The sequence below is a fragment of the Penicillium waksmanii genome (assembly GCF_028829765.1).
Source record: "Penicillium waksmanii strain IBT 27052 chromosome Unknown utg000004l:1.0-5674109.0:1.0-5678898.0, whole genome shotgun sequence".
In the NCBI taxonomy this organism is placed as follows: domain Eukaryota; kingdom Fungi; phylum Ascomycota; class Eurotiomycetes; order Eurotiales; family Aspergillaceae; genus Penicillium; species Penicillium waksmanii.
This window is the reverse complement of record NW_026643251.1, coordinates 3,508,540-3,520,149: the sequence shown is the minus strand read 5'-3', so window position 1 is coordinate 3,520,149 and position 11,610 is coordinate 3,508,540. Positions and strand designations below refer to the sequence as shown.

The 11,610-nt window shown below is 50.0% G+C and overlaps 5 protein-coding genes across 5 annotated transcripts; 1 reads left to right on the top strand and 4 right to left on the bottom strand.

The window, feature by feature from the left end:
- Positions 1 to 22: 22 nt before the first annotated feature.
- bbp (putative zinc knuckle transcription factor/splicing factor MSL5/ZFM1) lies at positions 23 to 2,099 on the bottom strand (the record flags this gene model as incomplete). Its single annotated transcript, XM_057263333.1, has 7 exons — positions 23 to 466; positions 522 to 730; positions 783 to 891; positions 949 to 1,157; positions 1,377 to 1,594; positions 1,656 to 1,875; positions 1,946 to 2,099. The coding sequence occupies 7 exons, from the start codon at positions 2,097 to 2,099 to the stop codon at positions 23 to 25; spliced, it is 1,563 nt and encodes a 520-aa protein (XP_057124994.1).
- A 315-nt stretch (positions 2,100 to 2,414) lies between these two features.
- N7481_004113 (glutathione S-transferase family protein) lies at positions 2,415 to 3,291 on the bottom strand (the record flags this gene model as incomplete). The annotated part of the gene is made up of 3 exons (XM_057263332.1): positions 2,415 to 3,039; positions 3,093 to 3,146; positions 3,212 to 3,291. The coding sequence occupies 3 exons, from the start codon at positions 3,289 to 3,291 to the stop codon at positions 2,415 to 2,417; spliced, it is 759 nt and encodes a 252-aa protein (XP_057124993.1).
- Positions 3,292 to 4,910: 1,619 nt separating this feature from the next.
- N7481_004112 (uncharacterized protein) lies at positions 4,911 to 6,353 on the top strand (the record flags this gene model as incomplete). The annotated part of the gene is made up of 1 exon (XM_057263331.1): positions 4,911 to 6,353. One exon carries the CDS (start codon positions 4,911 to 4,913, stop codon positions 6,351 to 6,353), a length of 1,443 nt encoding a protein of 480 aa, XP_057124992.1.
- Positions 6,354 to 6,560: 207 nt separating this feature from the next.
- On the bottom strand, positions 6,561 to 7,408 carry N7481_004111 (putative oxidoreductase, short-chain dehydrogenase/reductase family; the record flags this gene model as incomplete). The annotated part of the gene is made up of 2 exons (XM_057263330.1): positions 6,561 to 6,935; positions 7,046 to 7,408. 2 exons carry the CDS (start codon positions 7,406 to 7,408, stop codon positions 6,561 to 6,563), a joined length of 738 nt encoding a protein of 245 aa, XP_057124991.1.
- Positions 7,409 to 8,546: 1,138 nt separating this feature from the next.
- N7481_004110 (ferric reductase family protein) lies at positions 8,547 to 10,512 on the bottom strand (the record flags this gene model as incomplete). The annotated part of the gene is made up of 4 exons (XM_057263329.1): positions 8,547 to 9,422; positions 9,481 to 9,666; positions 9,726 to 9,787; positions 9,840 to 10,512. The coding sequence occupies 4 exons, from the start codon at positions 10,510 to 10,512 to the stop codon at positions 8,547 to 8,549; spliced, it is 1,797 nt and encodes a 598-aa protein (XP_057124990.1).
- Positions 10,513 to 11,610: the final 1,098 nt, after the last annotated feature.

Sequence of the window (11,610 nt, the reverse complement as noted above, 5' to 3'; positions counted from 1 at the left end):
CGGCGGAGGGCTTCCGGCACCATTATACATAGGGGGCATTCCGGGGGGGAGGGGGAGGAGCCGCCATGCCAGGAGGATAGGCATAGCCACCTCCATAAGCACCGTATCCATAGCCCGGCTGTCCACCGGGAGGGGCCTGTTGTTGCCAGGGGGCGGCGCCAGGAGCAGCGCCAGGAGCAGTCCCGGGAGCGGCATATCCAGTTTGCTGACCGTAACCGCCATAGTCGTTGCCACGGCTCTGAGAAGCCCAGGGAGGAGCAGCGCCCTGGTCGCGGGGAACATATTCGTCGCGAGTGCGGGTTTCGCGGCCTCTCTGTTGCCAGGGGGCCACATCGCTTGCCGGCGGGCCACGTTGCTGCCAGGGCTTCGCATCCCGATCATCAGGATATCCAGACTCGGGACCAGCCTCGATGCGGCGAGGCGGGTACTCACCAGGAGCACCTCCAGACAGCTCGTTCATAAGTTGCTAGCAGATGCGTTAGTATTTTATGGAGACATTTATAACGGACGAAAGAACTCACCTCCATTTCGCGATCCACAGCGTCACCAGTGCCAACGGCACGAGGTCCACGACCGCCAACGCCACCATTGTTGCGCCAATCGCTGCCTCTCTGTCGGTCGGGACAGTCACGAGCCATATGGCCAGCGTTACCACAGACACGGCAGATGATGTTGGTAGTGAAGTTTCGCTGCTCGGGGCAATCATACTTGCGGTGTCCGATTTGACCACCTATTCATCGTGGTCAGAAGTGATACTCGAGTATGGGGGAATGAATACTTACAGTTCTGGCAAGCTTGGTTCTCGTCGTCACGGAGAGTACCGTTAAGGGCGGCGAGCTCACGAAGCTGGTTGCGCTTGAGCTCGTTTTGGCCTTCAGGGATGGAAGCAGCCTGCAGATAGATGGTTAGCTTATACATCCCAAAAAATAAGGATTGGACGCGACATACAGTCTCGATAACGTTGTGGACAAGTTTCTTGGCTTTGTTCACCTTCTCTTCTGTATCTGCCATGATCAAGCAGTGAAGATCCTCCTCCTGGTTGCTACCGTGAGCCGCATCAGAGCGACCCTTTCCTTCCTTGACGGAACCTTTACCACGGATGGCAATTTTAGCACCGGATTCGGTCTCCATTTTCTTCAGAGTGTTTCCACGAGGTCCTATAAGTAAGCCAACTTAAAAAAGATAGCAAAGAGCTAAGTGTTAGTAATCCGGTAATTGTGAAATCGCGTCAAGCAATGTGCAGCATCAAGCACCAAGGGTTAGCAAGAAACGGGCCGACGGCATCCGAGGAAATGTCTCGTCAACTCGAGTCGAGCAGGAAGTCATGGCAGACACGATGGAGGGATAGTTCGGAGTTAGAGGGTTAGTTATCATACTGAAGTTAATCTCTGGATAGTCATTCACTGGCACGTAGACCTTCTCTTGAGTCTTGGTGGGTCGTCTATAGTCAGAGGGCGGGTGATAGTTAGGAATGGTCTTCATGGCCTTCTCGACCAGCTTGTGACGCTCATCCTCAAGACGCTTGCGGTAGCGGTACTCGCGGGTGTTTACACGGCGACCGAAGTTGTCATATTGAGGCGGGGGCGAGGGAGACCTGTTGAAGGAGTGAGTAGGAGGCAAAAACACAAAGAAGGATAAAATGGAAAGGCACATACCGATCACCGTCGCCTGGGACCACATCGTTGATCCGAAGCTTTTGGCTGATCTCCTCAATACGCAGGTGCAGAGTGTATGCCTCGAGCTGCTCGCTGGTGAAGTTGGCCATGATCATCGTGGGAAGACCCATGAGACCAGCAGCCTTGTTCTCCTGCTGGTCACCCCAGCGGTTACGCTTCTTGCGCCGCTTGACGCCATCGCTGTCGACTGGGGGGTCCGCTATTGATAATAAGAGAGAATGGTCAGAGAGAAATGGATTCCGGGATTTCATTAGTGTAGGGGAACTGACCTCGGACAGGGCTGCGACCACGCTTAGGGCCATCGGGTACGGAGGAAGGAGTCGCGGTGCGACTATCATCTTCTTCTCCTTCATCACCCGCGAACCGACGTCGGCCCAAGGGAATATTGTTGGAGCCGGTGATTCCTTGATTGCGCCAGGCCATAGCAGCGGTTTGAGGGCGAAGTCAAAGGATGGTTAGTGAACAAAGCTTGAGATCAAAGAAGGTGTCTTGTTCGCCCGTGAAAATAGTGGCAACCGAATCACGTGAGTGTATAATTGTTCCGGCGGGCGGTGAGATCTCGATTGGCGGTCGCGTTTGGAGATCTCTCAGTTTATTCTCATTGGACCTCTGTTTCTTTCGTGTACACTACATAATCGTATGCATGGAAGTGCTTTATGAGTGAATCATGGTTATTAAATTTTGGAATTGGATGCTTATTATTGCGTGCTACTGTCTACCATATGGTAGGGGTACTGCCTAAAGGTTGTTCTTAGCATCCTCCTTCATGCCCTGCTGGACCCATGCTCGCGACTCTGCAGCAGCCTTGTCGGTAGCGGCCTTATCCTTCAACACCTCTTTGATCGTGTGTGGTGAAGGAACGTGGCGTCCCTTCTCTGTGCCTGGGCGCTGTGCCATGCGCTCCTCCCACGCCTTCAGATGCGGGAACTCCTCGATATCGATGCCAGCCCAGCCGGCAGCGGCGATCCAACCCCAGTGTGAAATATCGGCGATGGAGACATGGTCTCCAACGAGATATCCAGAGTTGGATTTGGCCAGGTGTTTGTCGAGGACCCCGTAGAGTCGGCGCGACTCATTGACATACCGGTTCACACCATACTCAATGCGCTCGGGGGCGTAGCGAGAGAAATGATTGGCCTGGCCTTGCATGGGACCAACACCAGCGTTTTGGAAAAAGAGCCAGTTATTCATCTCGTAGTCTTCGCGGCTACCCTTAGGGAAAGAGATCTTGTGGTCGGGGTCGTACTGCTCAGCTAGATATTGTAGAATGCTACCGGATTCGAAGAGACGGATCTTCTGGCCATCACTGAAGGTGTCGGTCAGGGCTGGGATGCGGCCATTCGGGTTAATCTCCAAGAACCAGCTATTCATCAGGTTAGCTTACAAGCTTGGACGCCGGGGTATATAGGTGCGTACTCTTCTTTCTGTACATTCTTGGACATGTCGATCTTCTCAACCTTGTAAGGAAGGCTGTCGCCAACATGTCAGTCTCCGCCAAGGCCCGCTGTACACTGTGGTGACTTTGGATTACTTACCCCAGCTCCTCCAGGGCCATGGAGATTTTTATTCCATTGGGGGTCTGGGCAGTATAGAGTGTGATGTCCGGACGAGTCATTTTGGGCACTGGGCACTGAGCAATATTACAATGGGTTTTTGGGAGGGAGGAGAAAAGATGATGCTAAGATTGATCTTCCATCAGAAGTACTGCGGGGGGGAAGTCGCCCTGTTATACACCCCCGCCCGCCTCGGATGGATTTATAATCCCGCCGAAGCTTCTCGCCGCGTACAACTCCCATCTTAATAATCCATGTTCCATCCGAGTTTAACATGATTCCAAATCCATAAATGCCAGATGAAGTCGGTCAAATATACATGGAATACCGGGTTACCCGAAAATCAAATGAATCAGTTAGTGATGGTTAGCCGGTGGCAGTTCCCTGAAGCGAGCATTTACTGATTCCAACATCAGTTGGTACTATGTAAATGCCCAGGTGGAGAATCATTGATCTCTTTGCAAGTAGGCCCTCTCTAAGAATTTGAACCTTGTGGGACCCGTTGTCATCGTGCCAAATGGCATGGCCGTTATCTAGCTCTTTCAAGACGAAAACCTTGAAATATCATTAATCTATCATCGCCCATGGCTGAACAACACTATAAAAGACACCTCGCTGACGAGAGAAAACCAAGCAATTTGGTGCTCGGCAAGCAATTCGCTGATCGCGAGGATATCAGACTTATTCTCTAGGTTCTGAGCCAAACGACTTCGGGGTAGTATGAAGCCATTTTCTTTCATTCAAGCCGACTTTCTTCAAACCATGGGCTCACCTCGCACTAGTACTGATAAAACTTGGTCTTGCATGATATTGTCCAAATAGCCAGTCAAAGAAATATGGTATAATGCTTCAACCATTCTTTCGTGGATTTTGACTGACATCCCATCTCTTTGGAGGGTGATCAATAAAGCCGTCACCCTAACCAAAACCAGTCAGTCCGAGGACGATATTTTTGGACGAATCTTCTTTGTGTCTACTCGGTGCCTGTGGTGAAACTAGCAGGTCTTCATTGATCTCACTGGTGCCATTCTCAAGATGAAAGAAAAATAAATAGCCAACAAAGGATCAGAAGGGTCACACGGAGAGCCCAAATGAACCTGCCCAAGAATATTTGAAGGCCCGAGGGATCCCTTTTTGATGATGAATATATACCAACTTGAATATCCCTATCGGAAAACGCACTGGCAGAGGAATCGCCTAAAGAATTACCTTGGTAGCCACTTATAACTCAAACGATTTTGCTTTTCATCCTCTGCTTTCCGGTTCGTACCACACGATACAATGGCCATGGCACCTATGCAAAATTTCCCCTTGGATCTGCATCGCCAGCTTCTGCTGGTTTTGTTGAAGGAGGGAAGCCATTCTGGTCTGCATGCTCTGAACGATATCATGTTTAACGACTCCTTAGGACCAAGAATAGGGGCGGCCTATCGGGGGTTATGGGGAACTTTCGAAGACAGGTGGATAAGAGAGCGTTGGCTGATCAACCATAGTCACAGTTATGATAATGCGATGGATGCCGCCCGAATAGTAAATTTGAGGGGCCAGATGGCTGCGAGTCTAAGAGAGGGATGGTTGTCGCTTCAAAGATATAATCATTTGAGACAGAAAGCGCTCACACTCTCCCAGACGCTTGGGTTCGACAATATGGTAGCGCTTGCGGCCTTAGATGATGCTAATAATGAATGGAATGACAACGTTCTCCGTCTTCGAGAAATCACACGAGACGCTTATAGGGGAGTTCAACAACGCAAAACGTCAGCGCGCGAACGGTCAGCGCGTTCCTCCAGTCACCCAGCGCGTTGACCTCGAATACGATGATTTTGACGCTGATCCTCCGTGCGATACCCTTCAGCAGGTATTGGAAGCCGGCTGCCGTGGATGCTTGCACTTTCTCTATCGAAAAAAATTGATTAACCTACACGGGTTTGATAATATGGGACTGTCCTACGTCTGGCTCGCTACAAGAGAGTATTGGGGAAACAACCCTGGTCTATTACATTATATGGTACAACGTCTGCCCTGGGACCATCTAGTGGGCAGTTGTGCGGTCTTTGCTGGGCATCCTGATCAAACGCCGCGAACACCCGGTATTCTCCCACTCATAATAAAGTATGAGGCAGCAGCTCGAGAGTGGGAGAGACGAGTCAGACTCACTTTGACGCAACCGTTGGAGATACCGTCGGACTGGAAAAGACTCTGGGAGGCAGCAGAATCCTGCGATGTAGCAGTCTGGGCCGATATGGCCTTCTGCGGCAGACTCCTGGATTTAGGAATTAATGCCTATGAAGCCTACGTCACGAATCCCACTCGTGATGTAGTTCGCAACATGTGGACCCATTTGATTAAAAGGAAATTTGATATCGCCGCCCATGCGATTGTGTTCCATCTCCATACGAATGCAATACATGTTCATACGGAGATATCACGTTTAATGGATGATGAAGTTCTTCCCGGTATTAAAAAAATCCTTGCTCCACCCTGGTATCATGCCATAGCTCGGGACAACACCTATGTTGCCCATTGTCTTAGCGCGCCCGGGGAATATCGTGTGAATCCAATGCAAGAGTGCACCGTATTTGATGATGATGATGATTATATAGTTCTCATCGGCCATGCGGCCGCATATCAGCTCAATGAGCATGGATTGTGCATGCTTCGTCGGTGGGTGCAAGCAGCAAGCAATAACATAACACTTAGTAAAAAGGATCACGAGATGCCTTGTTGGATTCTTTTGGCAATCTGCGATTCTGCGCAAGAGGACCGCCGGAGAAGGTTGAATGAGAGCGCGGCTCGGATAGCTCGGTCGCCACAGACGAAGCATCGGATCCTGAAAGAAAGAGCTCAGGGTATCAAAAATATGATGGAGTTCGCCCGCCGGGTGATTCGATGTGTGTTGGATGAGAGCATTCGGGTTATTGAGACTACAGCTGACGGCCGGCCCGGGCCTCACCGGACTTTGTTCGATACCCCTGAATATCAAGCATGGCTTGTGGGTTTCCAGCAAGACCACGAGCCAGGAATGGGAGCAATTAAATCAGTCGTTCAGCAACTGCACTTACGAGAGCCTCGCAGAGCCACTCGTAATGCTCCTCCCCTGGACTTGATGGATACATCGTGGTAGATACGGCCAATAGTCAGTTTCGTATCTTACTGCCACTATATTCTTTGATTTAGATGAGTTAGTTTTGAATTTATTTATACCTAAATGGTTTACTATATCCCCTGAAAATCAGACTTACTTCAGCAAAGCGAAACATAAATGTGTTGAGTATGATATCAGACTCATTATTATCGGTTCTTATTTTTGATACTATTCTAAATGACTCCATCATGTCATGGCTCCATTCACTCTCAATATTTGACCAGACATCCAACTGCTATCCTTGCCACAAAGAAAAGCCATTACCCCAGCAATCTCTTCGGGCTCTCCAATCCGGTTGAAAGGACTATTTGAAGCCACAGCTCTGATTATTTGAACGGGTTTCCCAGTAAGAAAGAGCTCCGTGGTTGTTGGCCCAGGAGCAACGGCATTCACCAAAATACCCTTTCGAGCCAAGTCCTTGGCCATCACACGTGCCATTTGCTCGATTGCTCCCTTTGCAGAGGCATATAGAAGATATGCGGGTGCGATATTCGACAGATTGGTGACTCCAGTCGAGACAAAAATGATTCGTCCTCCAGATGGCATGTGCTTTGCGGCTTTCTATACACAGACCAGTATTATTAGCAACCATTCGCTATTGGAAGGAGGTATAGTCGAAGAAAATTTTGCAGATCGACATGGAGGTGAGGAAGCCAATGTTCTTTACTAACCTGGGCAAGGAAGTACGGCCCTTTTACCATGAGATTATAGGTATTGTCAAAGTCCACCTCACTGGTGTTCTCTAGGTCTTTCATCGGAAGTATTCCAGCATTGGGGATCAGGACATCAATTCGTCCAAACCTTGCGACCGCCGCATCGACAAGATGATCCAAGTCGGGAATCTTAGAGACATCGGCTTGTACAGCCAAAGCACGATCCGATCCGATCTCTTCGACTAGTGCGTTGGCTGCAGCTGCATCAGAAAGGTAGTTGATCACCAGGCTGGCGCCTTCGCTGGCAACACGGAGGGCGGCTGCTTTGCCAATTCCCCTAGAGGAACCGGTAATCAAAATCACTTTCCCAGATAGAGACATTATGAGAGCTGAAATTCTCGATAGCTGTTTGAAAATTAGAGATACTGTATTGACTGAATTTTATTTGGAAATGTTAATGCAAGAATCAGACAAGGCAGTGTGGGTCTTCTTATACTCTTGTCCCTGTGAGAATATAACGGATTAATTGGTGGGGATGCTGTTATTCCCGAGGGGGGGGTGGTCCGGGGTTAACTACGTGAAACGCCACACACACACACACTCTCTTGGAAGCCGGACATCTGACAACAAGATCGGAAGTTGAATCCATAGCGGAATTATGCAACTGGTGCTTAAAAAACCGTGCTGCATGTCGAAATCTGGCAGATAGGGTAAACCTTGCGGGTCGTTGACTATCAAAGGGTGAGCCGGACTTCGATGCTAAGCCGAAGCGAGTGGGGCGATTTCCGAAGCCAACGTTGAACGGATTTATCGCTAAGCCGCAGGGCCGCTTATACCGATGCGAGTACCACAGGAGTGGGCTTGGATTGGAAGATCCCAAGCTTAGAAGGAAACTCTTCGTGCCTCATGTGGAGTATAAACCCCCTCTTCATCTTGAAAGTTACTTTCGCTGTGTTCGAAATCCCGTTCAGTCCATCCCGATCCATCGAATCAGACAAACCTTTGTGGAACTGGAGGAGATCATACGAGAGCCTGCCCTGATGGCATTCAAAATAGTCAGGGTACCTGTTTCCAAGGCTATGCGTGGCCTTAGATCCGCCTTCAACTGAGAAACCTCTTGCTCAATCCTGAGAGGCGCCTAGAGTACGATGAGTTGGAAAATAATATATGAACCTAGAAGAAAGCACCTCATATCTTGCATTCGCAAAAAAGAAAGATATGTACAGCTCTCCGAAGCCCGCGATACATCAAAGATGACAGGCAAAACCGGAACAACCACGAAATATACAAAGAAAAGCCAGGTTCAGGGCTGATAGATCAAAAGGATAAAGTATACCCCCGAGAGAACACGGAGGATGTACCGCACCCAAAAAAGAAGAATCGAAAGAAAGAGGGGCTTAATGAAGCAAAGAAAAGAAAAGCGACCAAGACATGAGAGCTCTCCAACAGCATCCACCTGACGAAACAATCCATAACATGCTGCTCATCAACGCAAGACATAAAGAGGAGTCTGAATAGACTACCAGGAGAAGCTTTCCTCGACGTAGTCAACATTCGTCCGCTTTTGTCTTCTGCGGCAAACCTTGCGGACATCATCGCTCAGTCCTCCGTTACCACAGACCAGGACACCCATCGAGCCAACCTGGTTCTCCACTTCCATACCGACCAGAGTGTCGATGTTAGGACGGCCAGGGAACATCTGCACAGTCGCCGACGGGCTCTGGATTTCCTTGGTGTTACGTGGGCGGGTAACGAAGAGCATGATGCGGAGAACTTCGCGGCGACGGTCCATGGCCAGAATGCTGGTCATCCAAGGCCGGATCCACTCTAGGTGTTCAGGCGATTGGATGATCCAGACAAGTGTCAAACGACGGCAAGCGACAGTACCCTCGGCGAAACCAGCAACGAGATGGCGAACGAAAGGGACGTGATGGGTGATACCGACACCACCGGCAAAGAGCATTACTGTGCCATAGGAGTCCATGGTGTGGATATTGCCGTAAGGACCTTCGGCAAAGGCGCGCAGGGTGACACGGTTGCCAATGGCGTTGGAGGCGCGCTGGAACAGCTTGTCGGTCATACCGGTACGGCGACGGACCAACAGAGAGATGGTCTCTTTTTGAGGCGCGCCGACCAAATCTTGCTTCGACATGGGCAGTGATTTCTCGTCAGACATTGAGTCTTCAGTCTCACTCCAGCCAACGGAAAAGGGGTGGGAAGTCCACCAGCCAACAGCTGGGATGTACAGGTAGATGTGTTGACCAGGGCGGAAGGTCCATGGGCGGGCCATACGCAGAGTAATACGCATTGCATCTCCCGGCATCGCCTCGACAATGGCGGTGGTAGACTCGCGACCGAAGTTACGGTAGAAAATGATGAAGAATCGAACCGCGCGCTAGTGAGGGAAAGTGAGCCTTTTGACCATTTAGTAGAATAGCATCGGCGAAACTTACCTCGAGAGCCCACAGGACGATAGCGGCAATGAGATACGCCTTAGCAGTCAATCCATGCAAATGCACCCAGAGGAGACCGAAAGAAGCTGCTGCGAATATGAAATGCAGGTGGACGAAGGTTTCGTAGAATGCATGGCGAATCGGCGACGGAGAGTGCAACAGGAGGGCCACGAAGGCAGCAGTTGTCTAAAGTTCGAATAGGTTAGCGATGTACGCATAAAAGGAATAAATAGACTAAGACATACCCCCATGCCAGTGTACAGAAAGCTGCTAGACGACAGAGAAATCCCAACGACGTCCCAGCCCGCTATAACAATATTAGTATTGGGCTCATCATGTAAGAGGTATTTGGTATTTACCTTCTTGGGCCTTAGGAATCATCCATGCAAGTGTATGCGCAACACCCTCAAGCACAACGATACGGCCCAGCCACCGATGGAGCAAGTTCCAGGTATCGAAGGGGACATGCAGCATCTCGATAAGAGGGTTGTTACGGCCAGCCATAAGAACAAGGGGAATCAAGTTAACGGTGGCCATTGTACCTGTCCGGTTGCGAATGATACCCGACAGAGTATCTTCATCTGATGCGTAAGGCGTAGTCACCACACAGAGGATGACGTTCATGGCAACCACTCCGAAGACTAGAATACCGTGGAATCGGCTGGGAAGCGTGCCCATGTTGATGGCGGTGGAAAGTTGGAACTCGCGGTTGTGACGGACGCCGAATAACGGGGCATAAATCAAGTGCTCCTTGAACCAGGAGAAGGTACCATGAGCAGGTACGAAATATCGCTGTTTGTCATCGGTAAAGCTTGACAATCGTCGCAGATGGCCGGAGAATCGGAAGACGAGGGTCCATACCAGCATGGCCGCAGCCGCACAGCCAAGGGCGAGGATACAGTACCGAGCCAGATCATCATTCACTGCTTCATACCACAAATCTAAGGCGGACTTTGGTTTACCACCTCGTTTTTCAATTTCGGCTGCACTGCTCAACCCCGCGAGGGATAGAGCGAGAAGAAGGCGGAACATAATGTCGTATCGCAGATAGATCCGGTTCAAAGCCTAGCGGTAGGTTCTATATTTTGCTTTTTTGGTTTGCAAGACCAGCTTGCGTGGGGACGAACAGGTGGTGCACGAAGGATGTGCTACCAGGTCCCAAAAAGGAATGGAAGGATTGAGTTGGAAATTGTTGGAAATATGATCCAGGCTTGAACAACACCAGGTTGTTCGGCAATTGATGGTGAGCGCAAATGCTGTCGGAAGACGTGTTGATGGTTGCTGGTATCGGAGAAGGTCTCCTAGGCTGAACTGGTCGGTCGGAGTGAATAACTCGCAAGAACGGGCATCGACTGGAATACGGCTTTCCAAGTTAAAAAATTTCGCTCAGCAACAAGCCAAAGAATGTTAGCTCGGCCTCAATATTCTCCAGAGGCTTTTCTTGTTGGCGGGCAACGAAAAGAATGCTAGTGACCCAGTCACTGCTTGTAGAAAAAGGATAGACAAAAAAAGTGGTTGGTTCTAGCCCACCACTTGAATGACTATTGTCAATGAAAGAAAGTGCGACAAAAAATGAAAGACACAGGACAATGGGAATGTCGCGGTAGGAAGAGAAAAAAGAAGAAAGCAGAGACAAGCTCTTACAAGGGGAAGAAGAAAATGACAGTCTATTTTTTTCCCTGCGTCCACTCTTCCTGAAGGGTGGGGAGTAATGAGACAGCCAAGTACGTACGGCGCCGGGACCAGCGCGGCGGAATAAGTAGAATCAAGCAAGGCTGGGCCGACTGGCGTTTGTACGAATCGTAACTTCGTAAGTATCATATCGTCATGGAATTGATCATACTCTGAACTGTGTCGCAGGAGGAGGGGTTTTGGCGCTGCTCTCAAACTCCTCCGATCTGAGGAATGTCCATCCGTACCGATGAGAGGCCATATTCCAAGGGAAACCCAGGGCCGACTCAGGTCGGCAAATCCTAGATGGGGGATCATCAGATCGAATCAGGGGTAGGGAACGACCCGTTCGAGCGGCACTGCTAGTGCTGTCATCCTCAGTATTGTAACATGCGACATGCGACAGGTCGAGGGAGATCTTGGCGCTCGCAGCGGCGGGCCACAATGGACCACAATGGG